The 27,499-nt window shown below is 43.8% G+C and overlaps 1 protein-coding gene across 3 annotated transcripts in view; it reads right to left on the minus strand.

Annotated features, from left to right (window-relative positions):
* Positions 1-27,499, minus strand: part of SPAST (spastin) — a 232,165-nt gene that overhangs the window by 119,753 nt on the left and 84,913 nt on the right. For all 3 annotated transcript variants that reach the window (XM_033936524.1, XM_033936523.1, XM_033936525.1), the window contains 3 exons: positions 20,481-20,620; positions 6,327-6,420; positions 308-382 (listed from right to left, as the gene is read on the minus strand). In XM_033936524.1, the coding sequence (XP_033792415.1) occupies positions 308-382; positions 6,327-6,420; positions 20,481-20,620 (309 nt within the window). The remainder of the gene's footprint in view (positions 1-307; positions 383-6,326; positions 6,421-20,480; positions 20,621-27,499) is intronic.

Below are 27,499 nucleotides of genomic sequence, written 5' to 3' on the forward strand. Positions count from 1 at the left end.
TAAAGAGATTATTGGAAGTGAAGGAATAAGCAGAATGACTTATGAAGCTTGAAAATGCGCTAACACATAATAAAAGTAGCATAAATAATTGTGCTTGAAGTTTGTGCATTTAAAAAAAGAATGAGGGAACCCCATGAAGTCTCATGTATGTCTGTGAAAAACTTTCAAAGCTTTTGCAGAGCTATCTAGGGAATGCTCTATGTTGCTGCTCTTGGATGATTTCACCCACTTGTATAGTTTATAGTTATCAATTCTGACTATAGTTATCAATTCTGAGATATAGTAAAAAAACAAACAAACTGCTCACCAGCATGGTCTTCCCATTTCCTGGAGGTCCAAACAGCAGCAATCCTCGTGCAGGAGCTCTAAGTCCTGTGAACAACTAAAATAATTGCTCAGTTATAGCAAAGATTTCCTGTACCTATAGAATTTAAAATGTATACATATAATACTTAACACCAAATAAGATGAAAAGACATTTAAACAGGAATAAAGAAGGATTCTTCTTTCTGATGAGAATGCCTTTCCAAGAACAAGTAAATGGGAAGCAAGACTCATAGAAACATAATGGCAGATAAAGGCCAAATGGCCCATCCACTTTTCCTTTCTGTAGCATCCATTATTTCCTCCTCTCCCTAAGAGATCCCATATGCCTGTCCTACACTTTCCTGAATTCAGACACAGTCTTTGTCTCCACCACCTCTACTAGGTAGACTATCTACCACTATTGTACAACAGAAAAAAAAGAACACGCAACTACATTTATATTTGCTAGTGGAAAACTAATTTATACATGCAGATAAAAGGTTTTGGTCTACTTAATCTGGAAGACACACAAGAATCAAAGATGAGTAGGGTGAAGTACCAGTGGCAAATATTGCCTCTTAAAGTGGCTGTGTTGACTGTCTCAGAATATACAAAAAACTGCCACTTATTATTCCAAGAAATACAATCATACAAAACAATGGTTTATCATGTACGACAAAACACAAAATTATCGTCTTTGTCAAATAAACCTCCAGTTCATGTTTGTTGTACCTGTCACAATTGACATTATACTATACTATGAGAGCACCTTGATTTGCAACACACCAATCCTCACTCCTGAAGAAGCTTGAACTTTTCCTACAGTTCACAATTATATTATCAACTGCAAGAGCAGAGAAAGAATTCACCTCTGCACAAATGATTCAGCTTGTCATCTCCTACAAGACCTTCCCAACAGTCCTTTCCTTTTGTCAAGCTTACCACAGGAACTATCAAACACAACATGGGACTTAAATACATAAAATGAATGGATGACCCCACCATTCAGAAGTAATTCAGCACATGGCCCTAAAAGTAAGAGGCGTTAATTCTTTCAGGGCTATGGAGTCGTAGTCTGAAGCAATTTTGGGTAGAGCAGGAATCAGTAAAAATGTACCGACTGACTTTAACTTCAAAATAAAAACTTACATTATAATATATAATGTCAAATCACCCCACAGCATCTCAATGGGATTAAGATTAGGGCTTTGACTTGGCCACTCCAGGACTCTCCATTTCTTAGTTTTCAGCCAGTCCTTGGTGGATTTACTGGTATGTTTTGTGTCATCGTCGTGTTGCAGGGTCCAGCTCCACTACAGCTTTAATTTTCTTACAGATGGTCTCATGTTCCTCAAGCACTCTCTGATACACGGTAGAATTCATGGTAGATTCTTTGATGGTGAGCTGGCCAGGTCCTGCTGCAGCACAGTATTCCCAATCCATGACAATTCCACCTCTATGCTTCACAGTTGCTATGAGGTTCTTTTCCTGGAATGCTGTATTTGGTATATAAAAAACATGTCCTCTTTTCCGGTGTCCAAATAATTCAATTTTAAGACACATCTCTCCATAGAAAACTATTCCAGAAGTTTTCTCTGGCAAACTTCAGTCTGGCCTTGCTTCTCTGAGAGAGCAAAGGTTTCCTCCTTGAACACCTCCCATGGAAGTTAAATTTGTGTAGTCTCTTTCTGATTATAAGGCATGCACTTTCACATTAACAGTAGAAAGAGCCTGCTGTAAGAACAATAGCCTTACTGAGTCAGACCAATGGTCCATCAAGCCCAGTAGCCTGTTCTCACAGTGGCCAATCCAGGTCACTAGTACCTGGCCAAAATCCAAAGAGTAGCCATATTTCATGCTACCGATCCAGGGCAAGCAGTGGCTTCCCCCATGTCTTTCTCAATAACAGACTAGACTTTTCCTCCAGGAAAATGTCCAAACCTTTCTTAACCAGCTATGCTATCCGCTCTTATCACATCCTCTGGCAATGCGTTCCAGAGCTTAACTATTCTCTGAGTGAAAAAAAAATGTTCTCCTATTGGTTTTAAAAGTATTTCCCTGTAACTTCATTTAGTGTCCCCTAGACTTTGTAATTTTTGATGGAGTGAAAAATCGATCCACTTGTACAGGATTTTGTAGACTTCAATCATATCTTCCCTCAGCCGTCTCTTTTTCAAGCTGAAGAGTCCTAATCGTTTTAGTCTTTCCTCATATGAGGAGTTCCATCCCCTTTATCATCTTAGTCGCTCTTCTTTGAACTTTTTCTATCGCCACTATATCTTTCTTGAGATAAGGAGACCAGAATTGAACGCAATACTCCAGATGAGGTCACTCCATGGAGCGATACAGGGGCATTATAACATTCTTAGTCTTGTTAACCATCCCTTTTTTAATAATTCTCAGCATCCTGTTTACTTTCTTAGCCGCTGTTGCACATTGTACGGAAGGTTTCATTGTATTGTCTTCGATGATACCCAGATCCTTTTCCTGGGCGCTAATCCCCAAGGTGGACACTAGCATCCGGTAACTGTGATTCAGGTTATTCTTCCCAATGCGCATCACTTTGCATTTGTCCACATTAAATTTCATCTGCCATTTGGACAACCAGTCTTCCAATTTCCTAAAGTCCGCCTGCAATTTTTCACAATCTGCATGCGTCTTAACAACTTTGAACAGTTTAGTGTCATCTGCAAATTTAATCACCTCACTTGTTCCAATTTCCAGATCATTTATAAATAAGTTAAATAGCACCGGTCCTAGTACAGACCCCTGCGGCACTCCACTGTTTAATCTCCTCCATTGAGAAAAATGACCATTTAACCCTATCCTCTGTTTTCTATCCAATAACCAATTCCTAATCCACAACTGAACTTTATCACCTATCACATGACACTTCAATTTTCTTAGGAGCCTATCGTGAGGAACTTTATAAAAAGCTTTCTGAAAATTTAGATACACTATTAACCGGCTCACCTTTATCCACATGTTTATTTACACCTTCAAAGAACTCAAGCAAATTTGTGAGGCAAGATCTCCCTTGGCTGAACCCATGCTGACTCCGTCTCATTAAATCATGTTTGTCTACGTGTTCCAGAATTTTATTTTTTATAATTGTTTCTATTATTTTGCCTAGCACTGAAGTAAGGCTTACTGGTCTATAATTTCCTGGAGCCTTTTAAAAAAATTGGCATAACATTGGCCATCCTCTAATCTTCCGGTACTACAGACGATTTTAGCGACAGTTTACAGATCACCAACAGTAGGTCAGCAATTTCTTGTTTGAGGTCTTTTTGTACCCTGGGATGTATACCATCTGGTCCTGGCGATTTATCACTTTTTAACTTGTCAACTTGGCTTAGTACATCTTCCAGATTCACAGAGATTTCTTTCAGTTCCTCTGCATCCTCACCCTTGAAAACCATTTCCGGTTCAGGTAGATCTCATATCTTCTTCCGTAAAGACCGAAGCAAAGAATTCATTCAGTCTTTCCCCTATGGCCTTATCCTCCTTGAGCGCCCCTTTTGCTCCTTGATCATCCAATGGGCCCACAGGCTTCACAGGTTTTCTGCTTCTGATGTACCTAAAAAAATTGTTATGAGTCTTTGCCTCTTTTGCAAGTTTTTCTTCATATTCTTTATTAGCTGTCTATCAATGCTTTGCATCTAACTTGCCAGTGCTTGTGTTTTTTCTTATTTTCTTCATTCGGATCCTTTTTCCATTCTTTAAAGGATTTTTTTTGGCTCTAATAGCCTCTTTCACTTCACCTTTTAACCACACCGGCTCTCATTTCCTCTTCTTTCTACCTTTGCTGATATGTGTAATACATCTGGTCTGGGCTTCCACGATGGTATTTTTAAATAACATCCATGCCTGGGTTTACAGTCCTAACCTTTGCAATTGATTCTTATACCTTCTTTTAACCATTTTCCACATTTTATCATAGTCGTCCTTTCGAAAATTAAACGCCTCTAAAGTAGATTTCTTTTGCGACATTACTCCCGGTATCAGCTCAAATTTGATCACGTTATGATCACTGTTTCCCTGTGGACCTAAACAGTTAACCGTGAGATGCACATTCTGTAGGCAGTCAGCCAGTGCCAGTGCCTTTCCTCCTCCCCAGTGTGCCGTGGCACACTTGAAATTTCAGGAGGCACACTAATGTGCCATGGCATACAGTTTGCGATACACTGCTCTAGATAGTCGGTCACTACACACAAACAAAACAGTCTAGCCCCACCCAAAACTCAAAAATGAAAGTTTAATACTTAGCTTAGTCCAGTTTCACATAGTCCATCTCACTGAAAGATAATTAAACAAGAGAGCAGTTTCTAACTGCCTAACAGAAAGACCTGTGCAAAAAATATGTTCTATAGGGCTACTTTTTTTCTAGTTTAATTTTAAACATTAAAGAAAGACTCTCCTCAACTGCTATCTGTGCCCTAATCTGATCTTATTTTATGCTCCTAAAATACTAATGTAGACTAAAACACTTTTTATATAAAAACTCTAACAGAGACTCTAACGGCTATACTATTGTCTAAACTGACTTTGTTGTAACAGCAGAATACTAAACTAAAAAGTAAAAGTAAATAACCTACTGAACTAAACTAAATAACTGAACTATAACTAAATAACCTACTGAACTAAACTAAATAACCTACTGAACTAAAAGTAAAAGTAAATAACCTACTGAACTAAACTAAATAACCTACTGAACTAAAAGTAAAAGTAAATAACCTACTGAAGCCCAAGTTTTACCTTTTCCCAAGTTTGAATGCTAGCAGGTAAGATATTCCAATGACGTTTTTCTTCCCCTTAGCAGATCTTCACTCAACACCTCTTCAGAGAATAAGCTGCCTACTTATCCTGGGATAAAGCACAGTTACTTACCTGTAACAGATGTTATCCAAGGACAGCAGGCAGATATTCTCACAGCCCATCCACCGCCCCTTCTTGGCTTCTTAGCTTTGTTACTTAACTGATGGTCCTGCGAGCTGGCAGTGGACAGGAAGGCACCCGCACATGTGTGGTACATGTATTCTTTTAATTTCTTAAAGTGACAATTCACTTTAGACAGTCTGTGCCGGGTTCCCTTGATGACATCACCCACATGTGAGAATATCTGTCTGCTGTCCTTGAATAATACCTGTTACAGTAAGTAACATTGTTGTATCCTCTCTGACATGGGAGAGAAAAACAGCCAAGGCAAAGTGAAAGGGCTCGATAGCCTGAGGAGCTTGAGTGAAAAGTATACCAAAAAATGTTGATGCTCCCCAGGAGAAAAAAGGCCTTGAACAATAAAAATGAAAAATCACAAAGAAAAGAAAATAATCTTGGGAAGGCACAAAAAAACAAACAAACCAAAAATCCCCCAACCCTTAAAAGTTTGACACACTGAAGAAAAATTGAACACACAGATTCTCAGCTCCATAGAAAACATAGAACTGATAGTCCCACATATGCTAACATCAGGCAGGAAGGCACCTGCACGAGCATAATATGGGCACTGCCTAAACATTTAAAGTGACAGTTAACTTGGTAGTGTCCGTATCAGGTTCTATGGATGACATCACCCACATGTAAGAAAATTATGCCTACTTGTCCTCCGAGAATCAATATTACCTACTCAACAGAATTGCTAACAATCGCATTCAACAGTGACTGTTATTTTTCAAACTCATGCCAACTGAGAATTCAGACAGAGGAATAGCTCTGATTTTATGAGATTTTCTTAACAATATTCTCTCATTTACATAGCCTAATTACAGTAGCTTCATTTGACAAAACAGGATGCACCTCTATCAAAAACCTGCACTATTTAGGAGAACCTCTGCATAGGCTGAGCAGTACTTCAGTGACTAATCAAGTGACAAAGAAACCTAGCATACAGTGCAAAGCTACTAAAATAAACATGCCTGCAATTTTATCTTTTCTAATTTAAGACTTTTTGTGTATTTCCATAATAATAACTGAAACATTTTAAAAGAGTAAAAATAAAACACCACTTTTGTTAACAGTACCTCAGGTCGAAGGGAAGGAAGAATAACAATTTCTTGCAGTGTTTGCTTTGCCAGATCCTGTCCAGCTATATCACAGAATTTGACAGCTGGTCCACTAACACACAATGAAAGGAATATTAATTAGCTTCACAATAAGACACTGTTTCCAGTTTTTTTTCTAAACTGCTGTCCATTTTGTGCTCTACATAGTCCTAAACTTAATACTGGTTTGAAAGTCTATAAATACCTGTAAACATTTTAAGTGTTAATTTTATGTACTTAAAACAGGAAAGCATAAGAAATACTAAACCAAGTAGCTATCAAAAACTCAGCATTTGAGCACTGCAAACAGTTAACTGTGCTATCTACAAAAAGTCAAAATGTTTCTTCCATTGTATCAAATGTGGTAATTTTATAAAGTGTCACACACTTAAAGGCCAATATTAAATAACAATTTTAGGAGTGAAGTAATATCAGCAAATCAGTCCAAAACTTAAGCCACACTCATAAAGTCACTTCTTTCGATTAAATATGAATAAATAAATAAGTAGTTGATCTTCCAATAACATTTCAATGCAACTTCATTTGTCTTAGTTGTACTCGGTCAGAAATCATTTCAATATCTCAGTATATAATGACCTCAGCAGCTATCCTTGATACAGCTAATAACGAAATGCGAATTCACGTCGGAGTCCCTCCCTACTGCCTAAGATAAGTCTGCTATAGTTTTTCATAGCAATGAAATAATTATGACCAATGAGGCGGCTTGCTACATTTACTCAAACTAAACATGAAAAAGACAGTTTGAGTGTAGCCGCTAAGGTCATTATATACTAAGTTATTGAAATGATTTCTGACTATGAGTACATCTAAGACAAATGAAGTTGCATTGAAATGTTATTGGAAGATCAACTACTTATTTATTTATTCATATTTAATCAAAAGAAGTGACTTTATGAGTGTGGCTTAAGTTTTGGACTGAATTTTATAAAGTGTGGATAAAGCGAAGAACCTGTAGCAGGTGTTCTTAGAGGACAACAGGCCAATTATTCTCACATGTGGGTGTCATCATCCATGAAGCCTGGTGTGGAAATACTGCCAAATATAATATTTCTTTAAAAGCTCAGGTAGTTCTCCCACCACACATGTGCAGGTGCTTTCTGCCCAACTCGCAAGCACAGGACCAACAGTATTATAATATAGCTATAACAAATACAATTCTAAGGGCAGGAAGGAGGGTATGTGAGAATAATTGACCTGCTGTCCTTGAAGTAAGAGAATGACGTGGGGAAAATTTGTACCCATTCCCACGAACTCTGTCCCCATCCTATCTCTGTGGACTCTTGTCTGATCCCATCCACACCAAGTCTTGAATAGCTTTTTTATATTGAAATCATTTTATTAAAGTATAAAAAGGAAGACTATGCAGTACAACTGTCATTTTATAAATCACAAATACAGAAAAAGGATTCCTTCACAATCTCCCTTCCACTATCAGGAAAACTGAATGCTGCATAGAAAATTCATCCAAAAAGAATACCTAGGTCACACATACAGAACACAAATGCCAAATATATAATAACTGACCAAAAATGATAAATTTAAACCAAAAATCTCAATAAGCCACACATTCCATATAATACAACACCAAAGAAAAAGATTCATTTCCTCCTATACTGTGCAAAATATAAATATCACACATACCAGAGATGGTGTTAGGCCAAGGAGTGCAATTAGAGCAACTGCCCCCCTGGCTAGAGAAAGCCCTAAGCCTATTGGAAGCTGAAGATGGTATGGGCTAGTGGTGGGCTTTTGGGTCCCCTCTCAAATTTCTGCCCTGGGCCCTACTCATGTCTAACACCAGCACCAGCAGGATAAACATTTCAGTTCTCTTGTATTCTAATCACAAAATAGAAAATAAAATTATTTTTCTACCTTTAGTTGTCTGTTCATTTTATTTTTTAGACAATGTTGGTCCCAGGCTTTGGTTTCTGTTTCCTTTTGTCATCTCTTAATGCATTCACCAGGGTGTCCTGCTCATTTGACATTTCTTCTTTGTGTTCACCATCCATCTTTGTGTACCTATCTTTCCCTTTTCTTTATCCCCTATACTTCCTTGTCTAGCATCTCTCCTGTGTCCATCTCCCTCTATTTATCATCACTACTCTACGTCATAGAAATAAAGAACATGACAGCAGAAAAGGGCCACAGACCCAACAAGTCTGCCCACTCTAAGGACCCTCCCCCCCAAGCACTTCCTCGAAGTGAACTCACATGCTTATCACATTTTTTCTTAAAATCGAGCACGTTGCTTGCCTCAATTACCTGAAGTGGAAGATCATTCCAACGATCAACCACCCTTTCGGTGAAGAAATACTTCCTAGTGTCGCTATGAAATCTCCCACCCCTGATTTTCAACGGATGCCCTCTTGTTGCCGTAGGTCCTGTAAGGAAAAAGATATCTTCTTCTACCTCAATACGGCCAGTAACATATTTGAACGTCTCTATCATGTCTCCCCTCTCTCTGCGTTCCTCGAGAGTATAGCTGCAACTTACCTAGACGTTCTTCATACGGGAGATCCTTGAGTCCTGAGACCATCTTGGTGGCCCTTCCATGAACCGACTCCACTCTCAGCACATCCTTTTGATAATGTGGCCTCCAAAATTGAACACAATATTCCAGATGAGGTCTCACCATGAACCTGTACAATGGCATTACAACTTCGGGCTTTCGGCTGACAAAACTTCTTCGGATGCAACCCAGCATTTGCCTAGCCTTGGATGAAGGTCAAATACTTCTCACTCCCTTACCTTCAGCTTCAGCCCCCCTCCTATGCCCTTTTGTCCAGCCCTCCTCCTGTGCCCTTTTGTCCAGCCCCCAACCCCCCCTCCTGGGCCAATTCCTTCATCTACTTTGCTTTGCATTACTCCCTCTCTTGATCAGGGCCGACGGCTCTGGCTCCAGCTCCCTCACTCATGCGCAGGTCTGGCGGCTCCAGCCGACTTCCCTAACCTTCCTGCCACTGGCACACACCTTGCAGAGTGAAACAATCTCTACACAGGCTTGCTCAATGCCGATGCTCGCGGCATTCCCTCTGCCAGGTGCCTCCTTATTACGCAACTTTCTGTCTTTGCATAAAAAGGAAGTTGTGTCATAAGGAGGAGCCCGGCAGAGGGAAGGCCATGAGCACCAGCGAGCAAGCCTGGGTAGAGATCAGATACCTCTGCAAGGTGTGAGCTAGCGGCAGGGAGAGAGGGAAGCTGGTTGGAGCTGCTGGACCCGCAAGTGAAGTGGTGGACTGGAGCTGCTGGACCTGCAAGCGAAGGGATGTGGGATGGAGCTGCTGGAGCAACGAACGAGGGGAGGGGTCGCTGGAGCTGCCGGACCCATAAGCGAGGGAGGGCCTGGAGCTGCCGGACCAGCAAGGGGGGGGAGGATGGTGGGATATTGGGGAGCTGTGGTGGGTGGACTTCCTTGCAGAACCAAAGCTGTTTACTGCTCCATGGAGCAACAAAAAGCTTTGTTCCCCCCCATCCCCAGCAGTAAGCAGATATAAATTTTACCTGTTCCTTGGGTTTATTGCGGTTACCTGCAGCTAGCCGTGGTAACAGGTCACTGTGTCATTCTTTACTTGGAGTACATTAGAAACATAGAAAAAAGCAGCAGAAAAGGGCTATAGCCCACCAAGTCTGCCCATTTCAAGTATCCCCCCCCTGAATTTACTCCCTTAAAGATCCCACGTGAGTATCCCATTTTCTCTTAAAATCCGTCACGCTGCTGGCCTTTATCACCTGGAGTGGGAGTCTGTTCCAATGATCCACTACTCTTTCGGTGAAGAAGTACTTCCTGGAGTCGCCATGAAACTTCCCTCCCCTGATTTTCAGCGGATGCCCTCTGGTGGTCGAGGGTCCCATGAGCCAGAAGATATCATCTTCTGACTTGATGCGTCCCGTGATGTACTTATATGTTTCAATCATATCTCCCCGTTCTCTTCTTTCCTCAAGTGAGTACCGTATTTTCACATAGATAACGCGCACCCGTGTAAAACGCGCACACGGGTATAGCGCGCAAAAAACACACATTTATGTACAGAAATTTTTATATACCGCGCACACCCGTATACCGCGCATGCTGCCTGACTCTCCCGTCGCCGCCTGACTCTCCTTTCGCCCGCCCCGACTCTCCTCTGGCCACCCCGACTCTCCTTTCGCCCGCCCGACTCTCCTCTCCCCCTTCACCCCCCCAGGACCGCTCGCACCCCCACCCCGAAGGACCGCTCGCACGCACTCCCACCCGCACCCGCACCCCCACCCTGAAGGACCGCTCGCACCCCCACAGCCTCCTGACCCCCCCATCATGTAGAAGTCCTGCTGCTTCCTCTTAGCGGTCCCGACTCCCCGACACGATCGGGGCAAGAGGGAGCTCAAGCCCTCTTGCCCCAGCCAACCGCGGCACCCCTGACACGATCGGGGCAAGAGGGAGCTCAAGCCCTCTTGCCCCAGCCAACCGTGGCACCCCTGACACGATCGGGGCAAGAGGGAGCTCAAGCCCTCTTGCCCCAGCCAACCGCGGCACCCCCCACACGATCGGGGCAAGAGGGAGCTCAAGCCCTCTTGCCCCAGCCAACCGCGGCACCCCCGACACGATCGGGGCAAGAGGGAGCTCAAGCCCTCTTGCCCCCCCCGACTCCCCAACTCCCCGACAATATCGGGCCAGGAGGGAGCCCAAGTCCTCCTGGCTCTTGCGAACCCCCCCCCCCCGCTAGTTGTTCGGGCCAGAAAGGAGCCCAAACCCTCCTGGCCACGGCGACCCCCTAACCCCACCCGGCACTACATTACGGGCAGGAGGGATCCCAGGCCCTCCTGCCCTCGACGCAAACCCCCCTCCCTCCCTCCCACGACCGCCCCCCCCAAGAACCTCCGACCGCCCCACCAGCCGACCCGCGACCCCCCTGGCCGACCCCCATGACACCCCCACCCCCCTTCCCCGTACCTTTGCTAGTTGGCCGGACAGACGGGAGCCAAACCCGCCTGTCCGGCAGGCAGCCAACGACGGAATGAGGCCGGATTGGCCCATCCGTCCCAAAGCTCCGCCTACTGGTGGGGCCTAAGGCGCGTGGGCCAATCAGAATAGGCCCTGGAGCCTTAGGTCCCACCTGGGGGCGCGGCCTGAGGCACATGGTCGGGTTGGGCCCATGTGCCTCAGGCCACGCCCCCAGGTGGGACCTAAGGCTCCAGGGCCTATTCTGATTGGCCCACGCGCCTTAGGCCCCACCAGTAGGCGGAGCTTTGGGACGGATGGGCCAATCCGGCCTCATTCCGTCGTTGGCTGCTTGCCGGACAGGCGGGTTTGGCTCCCGTCTGTCCGGCCAACTAGCAAAGGTACGGGGAAGGGGGGTGGGGGTGTCGTGGGGGTCGGCCAGGGGGGTCGCGGGTCGGCTGGTGGGGCGGTCGGAGGTTCTTGGGGGGGGCGGTCGTTGGAGGGAGGGAGGGGGGTTTGCGTCGAGGGCAGGAGGGCCTGGGATCCCTCCTGCCCGTAATGTAGTGCCGGGTGGGGTTAGGGGGTCGCCGTGGCCAGGAGGGTTTGGGCTCCTTTCTGGCCCGAACAACTAGCGGGGGGGGGGGGGGGTTCGCAAGAGCCAGGAGGACTTGGGCTCCCTCCTGGCCCGATATTGTCGGGGAGTTGGGGAGTCGGGGGGGCAAGAGGGCTTGAGCTCCCTCTTGCCCCGATCGTGTCGGGGGTGCCGCGGTTGGCTGGGGCAAGAGGGCTTGAGCTCCCTCTTGCCCCGATCGTGTGGGGGGTGCCGCGGTTGGCTGGGGCAAGAGGGCTTGAGCTCCCTCTTGCCCCGATCGTGTCAGGGGTGCCGCGGTTGGCTGGGGCAAGAGGGCTTGGGCTCCCTCTTGCTCCGATCGTGGATGCGGGTGGGAGCGCGTGCGAGCGGTCGTTCGGGGTGGGGGTGCGAGCGGTCCTGCTGGGGGGGTGAATCGAGCGTCGGGCGGGGTGGGAACTATGTTTAAAAACTTTTGTATACCGCGCTCACGCATATAACGCGCGAGGGGTATGCGCGGTAGGTAAAAACGCGTATAACGCGCGCGTTATATGCGTGAAAATACGGTACAGCTGCAATTTTTTAAATCTTTCTTCATACGTGAGATCCTTGAGCTCCAAGACCATCCTGGTGGCCGTTCGCTGAACCGACTCGATCCTCAGCACATCCTTTCGGTACCTTTGCATCCCCAGCCCGCCCTCCCTCTTCTCTTGGTGTACACCTTTCTCCCAATTCTAACTTAATTTTGTCACACATACACCATAAAACAATTCTGTAGCCTGGCAACGGACATCCTAGAGATAGCCACAGGCAGAACTTGAAATACATATAGAAACCTATGGAGTATAGTCATGTGAAAAAAATTAGGACACTCCATGAAATATTCAGTTCTTTCTTAAGAAATGTTCACATATCGACGTTAAATCTTTTTTTATTTATCTCTGGAAAAGAAAGTGATGTAATTGCAGGAAAACAACAAAAATTTTCCTTGATTTACTCTTGAAACAAAAGATATCCACAAAAATGTGTATTCTAACTGAGGAATAAATTAGGAGACACTAATGGCTAGTGTTACCCCCTTTGGTTGAAATAACTGCAGTGAGACTTCTTGTAGCCATCTACCAGTCTCTGACATCGGTCTGAGGAAAGTTTGGCTCACTCCTCAATGCAGAATTCTTTTAGCTGTGAGATGTTTGAGGGGTTTCTTGCATGTACAGCCTATGTTGCAAGGTCCAGATCCGCTTCAGCTTTAATTTTCTTACAGATGGTCTCACATGTTCCTCAAACACCCTCTGATACACGATAGAATTCCTGGTGGATTCTATGATGGTGAGCTGGCCAGTAGCAAGAGCCTGCTGTAGGTTCTGTGATGACATTTTAGGGTTTGGGGGAGATTTCTTTTAGCATCTTGTGGCTGCTAGGGGGGGCAACTTGCTTGGATGACCAGACCTGGGCATGTTGGCAGTTGTTTGCAAAAGTCCTTCACTTGTACACTATTTTCCGGACTGTAGAATAACTAATGTCAAATTCTTTCAAGATCTTTTTAAATCCCTTACCAGACTTATAAGCTGCTACAATCTTCTTTCTGAAGGCCTCGGACAGCTCTTCTGATCTCACCATGGTGTTCACTCTCACTGTAGCAGGCATGAGCACACCAAACTAAATGTCTGAGTTTTAAGTACGGCAAACCTCCTTCAAAATGCTGAGTAGCAATGTTCTAATCGTGTGCACTTGACATGATACACCTGTGTGTGATTTGAGCCACTTTAATGGGAGGATATGTGGGGGGTGTCCTAATTTATTCCTCAGAATACACATTTTTGTGGATATCTTGTTTCATGAGTGAATCAAGGAAAATTTTTGTTGTTTACCTGCAATTACATCACTTTCTTTTCCAGAGATAAATAAAAAAAGATTTGACATCGATATGTGAACATTTCTTAAGAAAGAATTGAAAATTTCATGGAGTGTCTCTCAAAAGCATCATAGGCTGACCTTGCTATATATTTGTGAATTTGCTGATATTCTAGAAGGTGCTCTGAAGGAATATGCTGCTCAAAGCCAGGCAATTTCATAATCAGTTGCTTTAGATAAATGGACACACAGAAAGTATAAGAAAGGATTCTGGTCATCAGCATAGAATTATTATTATTATTTTTTTTAAGATTATTTATTGAAAATTTTAAACATACAAAGTTTGAAACATCCTATATAATAAAACCCTAGCCACGCATGCGCACTTACCTGCGTGCTTCCGTGATCTCTGATCTGTGATCAGTAGGTCCGTGGCAAGCAGGAGCGCGGATACAGCAGCCAGACAACTCGGAGAAACACAGCATAGCCGCCGACTCCCCCCTCCCGCCCTCACTTACCGCCAAAACCACCACCGTCAAAGCCTCCTCCTTCTGGCCGGCTCACCCGCGTTTAAATTAAGAGAAAAGTGCTGCATCGCGCTAACGCTGGCCTCGTCATTTTCTGTCCACTGTGGCCCGACCTCTCTGACTACTTCCTGTTTCCGCTAGGGTTGGCTGCAGTGAATAGAAGATGCCAAACCAGCGGTAGCGCGGTGCAGTGCTTTTCTATTAATTTCAACGCGGCGGCTGGGAAGGGGGCAGTGGAAAATGCTGATGCTGCACAGGGAAGGCCGGGAAATGCTAATGCTGCACAGGAAAGGCCGGGAAATATTGCTGCTTCACAGGCAAGTGTGTGTGTGTGTGGGGGGGGAAATGCTGATGCTGCACAGGGAAGTGTGTGTGTGGTGGGGAAATGCTGCTTCTGCACAGGGAACTGTGTGTGTGGGGGGGGAGGGGAAATGCTGCTTCTGCATAGGGAAGGCAGGGACATGCTGCTGCTGCACAGGAAGTGTGTGTGTGTGTGGGGGGAAATGCTGCTTCTGCACAGGGTACTGTGTGTGTGTGGGGGCGGGACCGCGGGAAGGGAAGGGGGGGTAAGGGAAATGCTACTGCTGCACAGGGAAGTGGTGTGTGGGGAGGGAATGCTGCTGCTGTGGCTGCTGCACAGGGAAGTGGGGGGGGGGGAAATGCTGCTGCACAGGGACATGGAGGGGGAGGGAATGCTGCTGTGGCTGCTGCACAGGGAAGTGTGGGAGGGGGGGGGAAAGAAAGACAGACAGCTAGCACCCGTTAATGTAACGGGCTAAAATACTAGTACATATATAAACCAGTATAAACCAAACTGTTACATGATTCTTTGAAACAAGGCCAACATGCTGCAAGATAAAGAAGGGTACTAGAAGCTCAACCATCCCCTACCCCCCAGGTTCTGGATGCAAAGCAAAATAAATGTGCACAGAAAGATAATCAACAACCCCTCCGGGCAGTCCAGTCAATATATGGCTTCCACCGCAGCAAAAATGGGCCTAATCTACGATGCTTCAATGTAGTCAATTTGGACATACGAAAAATATAGTCCATTTTATTGACCACTTGTGCTTGCGATAGAATCGCATCCTGACACCATGCAGCTGCCAATACTAGACGTGCCGCCACTGTCGCAATAATACGAGAGAATTTGGACGGGACTCCGTGCGGAGTTAAATTCAAAAGGGCACATCCCAAATCTTTAACCATGATAACCCCACATATATCTGATAAAAGAGAACACCAAATCCCAAAAGGGACCCACCTTTGGGCAAGACCACTAAATATGTTCAAATGTGCCTAGAGCCCCACACCTTCTCCACCACTCATCAGGGATATTAGGATTAATCCTATGAAGTCTTTCAGGTGTATAATATCAGCGGTACAGGACCTTGTACCCATTTTCCACCAGATTACTGGCTATGGATGTCTTAAGTAAGGAGCGCAATATAATCTTCTTCCACTGCGTTGCCTTAAAGGTTTTACGCAATAGTGTCTCCCAATAGGCAAAGTAGTGCACCGGTAGAACGTCATGCAAGAGGAGCAACCCATAAAGTCTGGAAATATACCCCCGCTCACTAGAAGCCTCCCACACCTTATCCCAGGCAGTAGTATCCAAAAGAAGATTCCACAGAGCCTTTTGTTTATATTGTAAAATGTCAGCCCCCTTGAGACCAAACTCCTCCTGCATACAGGAAGTTGGGACCAAAGCTCCCTCCACAACAAACTGTCTCAAGGTAGCCAACCCCCCTTCCTCCCATACCTTAAATTGATGATCAGATTGACCTGGGAGAAAACCCTCAGCCACCCTCACTGGGGTCTGAGGGAAATATACCTGTCCCGGAAACAATTTATCCTGAAAACGCCCACAGGAAGAGAAAAACCCCAACACCGGTGTAGCCCTTCTAGCAATAACTTGAATCCAGCCCAGGTCATACCATGGGATGTGTTGAAGAGAGATATCTCCCAGAAGCCAAGCATCCATTTGTACCCAAGTCTTATGGGACTCCTGTTGCCAGGCCAGCAAATAACGCACCTGAGCTGCAATATAATAGTAGTAAAAATTTGGAACCGCCATCCCCCTGTCCCACAGTTGAAACAACATTTTGCGATTGACTCACAGAGGCCTCCGTCTCCAAATATAGGAAAAAATAGTACGAAGCAGAGACTCAAAGAATGCCCTAGGAAGGAAAATCTGCAAGACTGTAAAGAGATAAAGAAATTAGGGTAAAACCATCATTTTAAATCACATTCACTCTCCCTAATTATGAAATGTGAAGCCGCTCCCATCTTTCCCTCAGCTGTTATAGTAGGAGGGGATAATTGGCATCATATAAAGATGTCAAATTCACAGTAAGATATATTCCCAAATACTTTAAAGTATGAGCCGCCCAATGAAAGGAAAAATGCTGTTGTAATGCTAAACGATCCTGGCCACCGATAGTAAGATTAAGGATCTTGGACTTAGACATATTAACTTGAAGCCCAGACACTCGCCCATAGTCAGCCACTTCCCCGGATTCCAAAGTGTAAGGAGAATGTCATCAGCAAAAAGGAGTATCTTCTGTTCCCTACCTCCACTAGGAATACCCTAAATATGAGGGCACTCCCGCACTCTCTGCGCAAATAGCTCCATAGCCAATGGGAAGAGGAGGGGAGACAAAGCACACCCCTGGCAGTTACCTTTAGCTAGCTCAAATTCCGCACAATAGGCACCATTCATCTTAAGTGTCGCCAGAGGTTTAACATACAAGGATTTAGTCCACGCAAGAAAGTGACCCGAAATTCCTATAGCAGACATCGTCTGAAACAAAAATGGCCAGGAGACCAGGAATGGCCTTCTCTGTGTCAATTCCTAAAATCAAAGTGGGAGCCTTCCGAGCCTGGGCAGAATGAAGAATGTGGAACACCCGGCGAAGGTTATCAAAGGTTTGCCGTCCTTGAATAAAACCCATCTGATCATCTTGCACCAAAACCATCAAATAACGTTGCAGACGATAAGCCAAAATGTCCGTAAAGATTTTGTAATCCGTTCCAAGCAAAGATATGGGGCGATAGGAAACTCTATCAGTAGGATCCTTTCCAGCTTTTAACAACAAAGTGACCCCCACTAACCTCCAGGACCAAGGCAGTTCCTCCCCTCTCCCCTTCAAGCAATTAAAGAATTCCGTAAGAGGTTTAGCCAGAAAAGAGCTAAAACATTTATAAAATTTATTGGGAAAGCTATCCAATCCCAGTGCTTTTCCTAAAGGTAGAGCCTTAATCGAAAGCAACGTTTCCTCCTCCTCAATGGGTCGGGAAAGCCAATTCGCCTCAGCCAGATAAACCAGGGAGGGTCACCTGATCCAAATAATCAACTACAGCCTCTTCAGAAGCTACTTCCTTCTCTGTATATAACGCAGTGTAATATTGGGTAAGGATATCATTAGTGTCACCTGAGGATCTACAGAACACTCCATTAGGACCCTTCAACTGAAGAATGAAATTTTGTAGGCGCTTCTTGCAGAGTTTATGTGCTAATAGGTGCCCTGCCCTATTGCCTGTTTCAAAAAAGGTTTGCTTCAAAATCTCAAGACGCTGTGAGATATCCTGCAACTCCAGCTCCTGAATATCACCCTTCACCCTCTGAATGAGACAACAACTCTGAACAGCCCCCCCCTCCAGCTTATGCTGAGCCTCCAACTCCAGTAACAGGGCTCAGAGGCTCTCCACCTGTTGACTGCGCTCCTTCCTACAAAAGGCCCCAGGGATATAATCCGCCCCCTCATTACACTTTTTAAACCCTCCCAGAACATCACCGGAGAGATCCCTTCTATGAGGTTAAACTGAATATATTCTTTAAGATTGTCTGTCAGCTGGGAAATATTAGCAGGATCCAGCAGAAACCCCTCATCCATACGCCAAAATTTCTTGCCATGACGTTCCTCCCTACGATGTGAAGAAAACCACACCCTGGATTCCATCTCCACCTCACTCACCCGCAATAATACCTCCACGGAAACCCCCCAGAAGTCTATCCTAGAATAGGATTTGTGGATCTCTGAAAAATAAGAATAGTCTCTGGTACCAGGATTACTATGGCACCAGGGATCTTTCAACCCCCAGTGATCAGAGTTCCACAAGTTTTTTCCTATCCTGGTGACCATAACTAGCACCGCCTGCCAAATTGTCCAAAGATGGGTCCCAAGCCAAATTAAAGTCACCCCCCAATACCACATGCCCCTCTACAAGGTCCTGTAACAAACACCTTTCCCAACTCTTCAAGGAAGTGTCCCCGATCCTTATTGGAGACATAAATATTGACCCAGGTAAAAAGTTGGCAGCATAGAATTTTGATAAAGGCGACGTCCAAATTTGTCCAAAGGACAGCCTTGACGCCCTAGAGGCGCTGAGGTATAAAGTCACATACTGGAATATTTGTTAGGGGTTGATTCCAGCAGTAATGAGCGATGTAGGCCATCAGACCCTGGACAAGAATGAGTCCAGTGTTCTTGGAGCCACCATGATACTTAAAGGTGTGCCCCAATTTGTTGAGAAGCACCTCAGTAAGTAAAGTTGTGACCAAAAAATAGTCAATGCTGCTGGCCAGAAAACTGGCTGACAGCAAAAAAGTAAAAATTTCATGCAAATCCTGAAAAGAAACAACGCATTCCGAAAATCAATTAAAACCGCCCTATTCGACAAATTCATTGACTAAACAGACGACCCTCTCTCACTATGATATTCCCCGCTGGAAATGCTAATTCAATCTCTCAGGTAACTCCAATTTTCATGTATTCTTTACCCATGGAACTCCAATTAGTATATAACTTTTTTATTTTATGCTTCCTGTTATTCGCTGACTGTCCAGCCTTCTTTCAATGTGAACCGCCTAGAAGTCGCTTGACTATGGCGGTATAGAAAAATAAAGTTCTTATTATTATTATTCTGTTGTAAAACTGTTCCTCCAGAATGAGCATGATGTGCAGTGTGGTGGCTACAGTGCTAATGATAGCATCCGGATGGACTCTTAAGTCTCCTTAGGTGCTGGTCTGATGTTGATGAAAAGTGCTCCGATAATGGGATCTGGATCTGTGTTGAGGAGGAGTCAGCTTCAGTACTCTGAGGCACTCATAAAGCTAGGTTCGGGCTTGGCAGGTACTGGAGGAGTTGATGCAGCAGCTTCGATTGGCCTCGAAGTATTGCTGCTAGCTCCTGTTGAAGCAGCTCTTGAAGTTAATCCTGATTGGTAGGATGCGGTACCGTGGATGGTACAGGGTGTTCAAGCACTGATGACCTCAATGTCAAGGCATGCCTCGGAGGTGACACTTCCTATAAAGATGAAGAGTGAGACTGCTGTCGAAGCCATTTGGAATGCATCAGCTTACTTGATTCTAGAGATGCCAGCGTTGTTTGGTGAGGCGAGGCATGAGAATCCTTCTTAGTCTGTTTACTGGATGGTGTCAGCATTGGTACTGAGGCAGCTGACCCTGAATGATGTGGCAATTGTGGTGATGACTTCAATGCAGTGTTGACTTCGGGTGTTGAGGACATCTGTGATGAATCTTAGGGTCAAAAAAGTTTCTCCTCCTGTTGAACATGTTGAGTTTCTAACTTTAAACGTTTGCAAGAGTTTACCCGGTGCTTGGGACCAATGCACTGAAGACACCAATTGTGCGGATCAGTGACTTATATGATCCTACTGCACAGAGAACATCTCTTGAAGACAGTGGAGGCTTCAATAGAGGGAAAAGCCGCAGATGTGAGATTGAAGGAATCAATTTTTCCTACGATAGTCGAGTAAATTTGTGGCCAAAAAATAGTCGATGCCACTGGCCAGAAAACCGGCTGAAAGCCGGAAACAAAAATAAAAATTTCAAACAAAACTCCAAGAAAATAAAGTAATATCAAAGAAAAGGAAATTAATGAAGAAAATCGATATGGGAAGGCACAAAAAAGGAAAAAAAGTGGCGCAATTGGAGAGACTCCAACGACACATGTCTTTCTTAGCACCATGGAAAATGAAGAACTGATGGTCCTGCGAGCTGATGGATGGGAAGGCACTCGCGCATGCGTGGTACAGGCATCTTGAAACTTCTAGGAAGTTAAAGTGACAGTACTTTTGCACTGTCCATACCAGGCTCCATGGATGACGTCACCCATCTGTAAGAATATGCTGCCTACTTGTCCTGGTATAAACTATTTCCAAACACAGTGAATGAAATGATGTAATTGTCATGCACAAATTTTTACTCAACAGCACTTACTTGTCCACTACTTCATTCAAAATAAGATTAGCGAGAGTACTATCCACATTTTTAAAGTTCTTTATATCTTTCTTTCTTCGGACTGCAGCTGTGGGTGTAGATGGCTTGTTTGTGCGAACACTATTTTTTACAGATGTACCCTTAAGTAAAAAAAGAAAGAAAGAAATAATAAACACAAATCACAATATACCATTGTGAAGCTTCCCCTTATTACTACCCCCCACTGTATGCAAATCTATCTAATCCTGAAAACCTGACTGACCTAGTTGAGAACCAATGCTGTTAAATAGAGGATTTTATTTCTTATGATCAGAGTAAAAATATTTGCAATCAATCATGTGCAGAAAATCATGGCAAAAGAGAGACCCCAATTTCTGAATAATATTGATAAAATAGAACAGACCCTAAGCCAGGCATCTTATGCATCTTTCTGAACAGAATTACAATGTGTGATCACAATTTTGAAATCAGGAAACTGATTTGGACACAGAATGTGACCCTGATGGGGATTTAGCATTATTTTTGGTTTACAATTTAAACCAAGAACTGTGATCCAAGTAACAGACTCTTGGAGAAAAAAACTCGAGATGGGTCCTATATTTTTCAACTGAAATCACTGCAATCCAATAGTTGGCCCATCTCTATACAGAATGTCAATAACTGGCTATCTCTTGAATAGACTCTGCATATAGTATGAAGACTGGTTTAACTGAGGTACTGCCGATGTATCCCTCTATAAAATCTAAAAATATTTTCAGAAAGCTTTTGTAAGACTGTCATGAAAGGCTCCTAAGAATATTTTAAAAAAACAAGGTAAAGGAGTCAATGTCCTTTTGTCAACTAGGAACTGGTTAAACAGAGGGTATGATTAAATGGACAATTCTCTTAATGGAAGAAGATGAAGTACCTATACTGGGCCTAGTGCTTTTTATTCTTTCTAAGCCAAAGGAAATTAGAAAGAATTACCATATATATATATATATATATCCGAATATAAACTGATTCGAATATAAACCGAGGTAACCTTCCCCCACCCAAAGGAGGGAAAAAGGATGACTCGAATATAAACTGAGAAGGGGTGGGGGTGAAGGGGTTTATATTCAAGTGACCTGCCTGGCTCTCCCTCACTCCCTCCCTGGCTAGGCTCTGCACCCTATCCCCCTCTCTGCCGTAAGACCTGGTGGTTCAGATGTGGGCTGAGACAGGATAGATCTATCCTGCTTCACCAATTAGTAAAAAGCGTACCTTTAAAATCCCAGGTGGTCCAGCGGTGGGCCGGGTCAGGAGTGATCTTTCTACACTCCTGCCCCATGCAGAGCCGCTATCTGAATGGATGCCACGAGTTCTTGTGTTCTCGTGGCAGCCATTCTGATAGCGGCTCTGCACAGGGTAGGAGTGTAGACGATTGCTTCTGCTCTGGTTCACCTCTGGTCCACCAGAGATTTTAAACGTAGATTTTCTTTACTGATCAGGGAGGCGGGAGGAAGGCGAGATGTATTAGTCAGCTGGGACAGGAGGCAAGAGAGATCCTGGCCCATCAGGTCTTTTGACAGTTCCGGTGGAGGCCAACAACAGGTCTGGGAAGGGGCAGGGAGGGAGGGGGCTGGGTGCAGATCCAGACAGGGCAGGGAAGAAGGGGGGCTGGGTGCAGAGCCTGGCAGGGTAGAGGAGGGAGGTTTATATTCAAGTCAACCTTTTATCCCTTTTGGAGGGAAAAAAAGGTTACCTCTGTTTATATTCAAGTATATATGGCATTTGCTGCTCCGGCACTCAGCAAGTATTGGCCCTAAGAGGCCAGTTAAAAGATGTAGCAGGTCTATTTGGATGCATAAAGCTTACCAAGGCGTCATGTTCCTGAAAGCACAATTACGGTAAGTAACTGTGCTTTATCCCAGGACAAGCAGGCAGCATATTTTCACATGTGGGTGACCTCCAAGCTAACCAGAATGGGATGGTGGGAGTGTTGGCCCTTCAGGAAAATAAATCTTGTAATACAGTTTGGCTGAAGATTCCAGACAATGAGAGCTGAATGTATGAACCGAGGACCAGATAGCTGCTTTACAGATTTCCTCAATAGGAGTAGAGCAGAGGAAAGCTACTGAAGCTTCCATAGCTCGAACTTTATGGGCTGTGACCTGACCTTCCAGTTGCAGCCCAACCTGAGCATAACAGAATGATATACAGGAAGCCATCTCTTGGAAACAGGATGCCCCAACTTGTTAGGATCAAAGGAGACAAAAAGTTGAGGAGATATTCTAGGCTGCTTTGTCCTACTGAGATAATAGACCAAAGCTCGCTTGCAATTCAGAGTATGAAGAGCCATTTCTCCTGGATGAGAATGAAGCTTAAGAAAAACACTGGAAGTACAATCGATTGATCGAGATAAAATTCAGTGACAACCTTTGGTAAGAACGTTGGATGAGTGTGAAGCACAATCTTGTCATGGTAGAACACTGTAAATGGGGGGATCCTACACTAATGCTTGAAGTTCACTCACTCTTCTGGCTGAAGTGAGAGAGATGAGAAAAATAACCTTCCACGTAAGATATTTGAGATGAGCCATAGACATTGGTTCAAATAGAGACTTTATGTAATATAATTGAGATCCCAGACCACTGGAGGTGGTTTGAGATCACAGGATGAGCAGTGAGAGGTTTACCATCCACGGATTGATGAAAGGTTGTTGTAGCACTAAGATGGACTTCTAACAGATGTAGACTTGAGATCAGAGTCAGATAAATGAAGACGATAATCCAAAACTACTGCAACAGAAACATATGTTGGATCATGATGATGAAGATACCAGGAAGAAAACCGTGTCCACTTTTGCTGATAACACTGCTGAGTGGCTGGTTTTTTGGAAGCCTCTAAAATGAGTCTGAGAGATACAAGTGCAGAGACTGAAGGTTGGGATGGAGGAGAGTGTCTTGACTCTGTGTAAGAAGAGAAGGAAATATTGGCAAAGGTACTGGCTCCTTGATACTGAGTTGAAGTAGAAGGGAGAACCAGGGTTGTCTGGGCCACTGAGCTATGAGTATCATAGTGGCCGCCTCCCGCTTGACCTTGACAGGTGTCTTTAGAATGAGAGGTATTGGTGGAAACGCATAGAGAAACTTGTGTGTCCAGTCCAGAAGAAATGCATCTGCTTCCAGATGTTGAGAAGAGTAATGTAATGTAATTTATTTCTTATATACCGCTACATCCGTTAGGTTCTAAGCGGTTTGAAGAAAATATACATTAAGATTATAAATGAGAAGTAAGAAGGTACTTAAAAAATTCCCTTACTGTCCCGAAGGCTCACAATCTAACTAAAGTACCTGGAAATTAATAAAGAAGAGAAAATAAAGATGGTTGAAAAAAGAAAAATTCTATGTGAATTTATAGGATGGAAATTAAACTGATTGTGAAGAACTGTATGAAAAATACATATGGAATGCAGTTAGAGAGGGTAGGTTACAATCTATTTATGGTATTTGTTTAACTGGAAGGTGTTAAGGTGGGTAATTTGGGGGAAGGTTATCTGAAGGTAGGTGAATCTTCTGGAGGTAAAAGAGGAGGGGTTAAGATATTTGGATGAATTTTTTGAAAAGCAGGGTTTTGATTTCTTTTCTGAATGTTTTGAAGTTGTCTGATATTGTCATAAGATTGGAGATGGAATGGTTGATTTTTGCTGCTTGTGTTGCTAGAAGGTTGTCAAACATTTTCTTGCGTTGTGTGCCTTTGAGTGGGGGGAAGGCGAAAGGGTTCGAGGTTCTTCTGTGTCTTGAGGTGGAGATTTGGTTTAAGCGGTTATTTAGATAGGAGGGGGAAGAGCCGTGTAATGCTTTGAATATCAGGCAGTAGAATTTGAATTGGATTCGTGCTTGTATGGGTAGCCAGTGAGAGCCTAAGAAGGCAGTTGTTATGTGATCATATTTTTTGAGTGAATAGATCAATCTGAGGGCGGTGTTTTGTATGGTCTGGAGTTGTTTTATCATAGTGGCTGGACAAGGAAGATATAGGGAGTTGCAATAATCCAGCAGACCTAAGACTAGGGATTGGATGATTAGTCTAAATTGTGCTTGGTCAAAGAATTTTCTGATTTTACGGAGATTTCTCATGGTTAGAAAAGCTTTCTGGGTTGTTTTGTTGATCTGGGGCTGCATTGTGCAACATCTGTCTATCGTAACTCCTAGGAGTTTTAGTTCGGATTGTATTGGGTATTTGGTATTTTTGATTTTCAGTTCAGTGATGGTAGGAGTTTGGGCTTTTTCGAGCAAAAGGAATTTTGTTTTTTCAGAATTTAGTTTTAGTTTGTGATCCATCATCCATTTTTCTACAGTGTCTGGATCAAAATTCTTCCAGACGCTGAGGAGAGTACAGTCTGGAGCAAAATTGGGACAACTTCTTGTTACGGGGAGATGCAAGCAAATCCACTTGAGGAGTCCCCCACTGGGCGTCCATTCGTGAGGTTGAAGAATTCTGCTAAATTTGTCTGCCAAGCAATTCTGCTCCCTCTGAATATGGACTGCCTTGAGGAAGATGTTGCGAGCAGTCACCCAAAGCCAAATTTTCTGAGCCTCCTGACAAGGAGAGACTCTGTGCCGCCTTACTTGTTTATATAGTACATAGCTACTTGATTGTCCGTGCGAAGCAAGAGGACTTGGTTGACTATGAGATGCTGGAAAGCCTTGAACACGTAATAAATCACTCAGAGTTCCAGAAGATTGATATGAAACTGTTTTTCTCTGGAGGACCAATGGCCTTGAGTTTGTAGGCCTTCCAGGTGTGCCCCCAGAACTTTTCTTTTTTTTAATGTTTTATTTATATTTTGAACATATCACCCATATACATATTACATCAGTACTGAATAAAACTGTATTCCCCGCTCAACAAACAAGCATAAGCTAGAACAAATTTCTGAAAGATAATAAAACTGAATACAATACTTTTCAAAAAGCAATACTTCTCAAAAAGCAAAATAGAATGAAAATAGTAAAAGAAATACCCCAAACCCCGAATTCAACCCTCTCCCATCTATAGAACACCAATCAAACCACTGCATAAAGTCCGCTAGGCAGAAACATCTCTCCAAGATAAATAATTGTCCCATATTTTATGAAAGGCAATAACCCTACCATTTTTATAGGCAGTGAGTTTAGACATCAAGCAGATATAATCTAATTTTATCGGGCTGAAGTATTTTTCTTGTATAAAGAGCACATCAGCACATAAGCGCTGTGCCTACTTAAACAAAGAAACCGCGTGGTAAATGTATTTAAGCCTCTCACATTTAAGGACATCAAAATAATATCAGTCATTTCTAAGTGTGATTACCATATCCAATAACAGCAGGAGTTCAGAAAAAGCCTGCACCTGAGAGGGGCGAACCCGAAACGTAAAAACAATACATGAAAACCCCTCACATACACCCCCTTCCCCCCTGGAATCTCATTCCAACCCAACATTCAACAGGATAGTCATGCACGCTGCAATAAAACTCAGCGTGTCTTTAGGCAAGAAAAATGCATAACTAATAAAAGAAAAAAAAGAGGGGGGTAGAACTCTTCCCCAGAGCCAAGATAGAAACTACAGGCTAAACTTGGCCAGCTCACCGAGCCCATGAATATAATTATGAACAGCATGAACCTAATAGAAACTCCTTTGTCCAAACCTCTCCTGGATAGCATCAATTTATACTATACATCAATAGCAAAAAAACTCCCCATTTCAAATACAAGCAAACACATAACTTCAAATAACTACTCATTATGTTCATTAAGCTGAAATAAGCGGATTCCCAACACAGTGTCCGATTGCATTTGGAGCTGAGAAGATTGCCTAGTAAGATGGCATTTCCCTTTCGGGGCACGCTGCCATTTTAATCGAAGACGCAACAGGGTCCTTGACAGTGGTTGCACTTGATCTGTAGAAAGTTCATGATCCACTGGCACTTGTACCTCCAGCATCAGTTCTCTAGCTGCTGTAAGTGAGCAAAGTTTGTGAAATTTGCCTTCTCTATAAAACACCAAGGCAAATGGATGCTGCCATTTGTATTTAATTCCTTGCTCCTGCAGATATCAGGTATAAGGCTTAAATTCACTTCTTATGTGCAGTGTGGTATACACCAAATCCTGATATATTTCTATATTATATGTGACCCACTGAAAAGGCATTTTGGCCCAGGCCACTGTTAGGATTGCCTCTTTCAATAAGTAATCCCCAAAACATACCACTATGTCTTGAGGAATATTTGCTCGCGGGCGACCTAAAGTGCAGTGTGCTCTGTCAATATGCACAGTCTCCAGAGATCTCACCTGCTGGTAAAGTACTCACCAACCTTTGTATGGTACTCTCATAGTCAGTGTAATCAGGCAGTTCCGGGAGACCACGGAAGCGTAAATTATGCCTCCGTGAACGATTTTCTAAATCTTCCAATTTCTCCAGTAAGTATCCATTTCTTTACAACTTTGTACTGATGTTTCCAGGTAAGTAATAGCATCATGGTGGTCACCCAAATGAGCCTCGGATTCCAGTAAACGACTACAGAGTTCAGTGATCTCTCCCCGAAGATCAATTGCAAGGGTCCCCAACTCAGAACGCACTGCTTTGAGGTCAGTTTTAATTTCTTCCAGCAAAGACCAAAAGCTCAACAGTGAATTCGCTGGTGCTATAACCCCCGGTGCCTCCACTGGGCCCGTCTTCCACACCCTGGGTAGTTGAAGTATGCTCCCACACCATTTTCTCTTCAGCCAGGGCCTGCTTTGTGGTGTACTGAAATCCAAATGCTGCCAAATGCTGTTTTTTTTCGTCAAAGTAAGTTCCTGTCTTCAAAATAAGATCACTAGGGTCAATACTATCCTCGATTAATTAAGACTATCAGGCCCGGCTTGGAGGAGCTCCAAATTCACACGTCCATGGAGCACAATAACGTCATTCCCCCCCCCCCCCAGTCAGAACTTTTTGATGAGGAGGCGTTTGAAACAGAAGGCCTCTTGATACATTGGAAGATAACATCCACCACTGAAGCGACCGTCGAA

The sequence above is a fragment of the Geotrypetes seraphini genome, chromosome 3 (genome assembly GCF_902459505.1).
Source record: "Geotrypetes seraphini chromosome 3, aGeoSer1.1, whole genome shotgun sequence".
In the NCBI taxonomy this organism is placed as follows: Eukaryota; Metazoa; Chordata; class Amphibia; order Gymnophiona; family Dermophiidae; genus Geotrypetes; species Geotrypetes seraphini.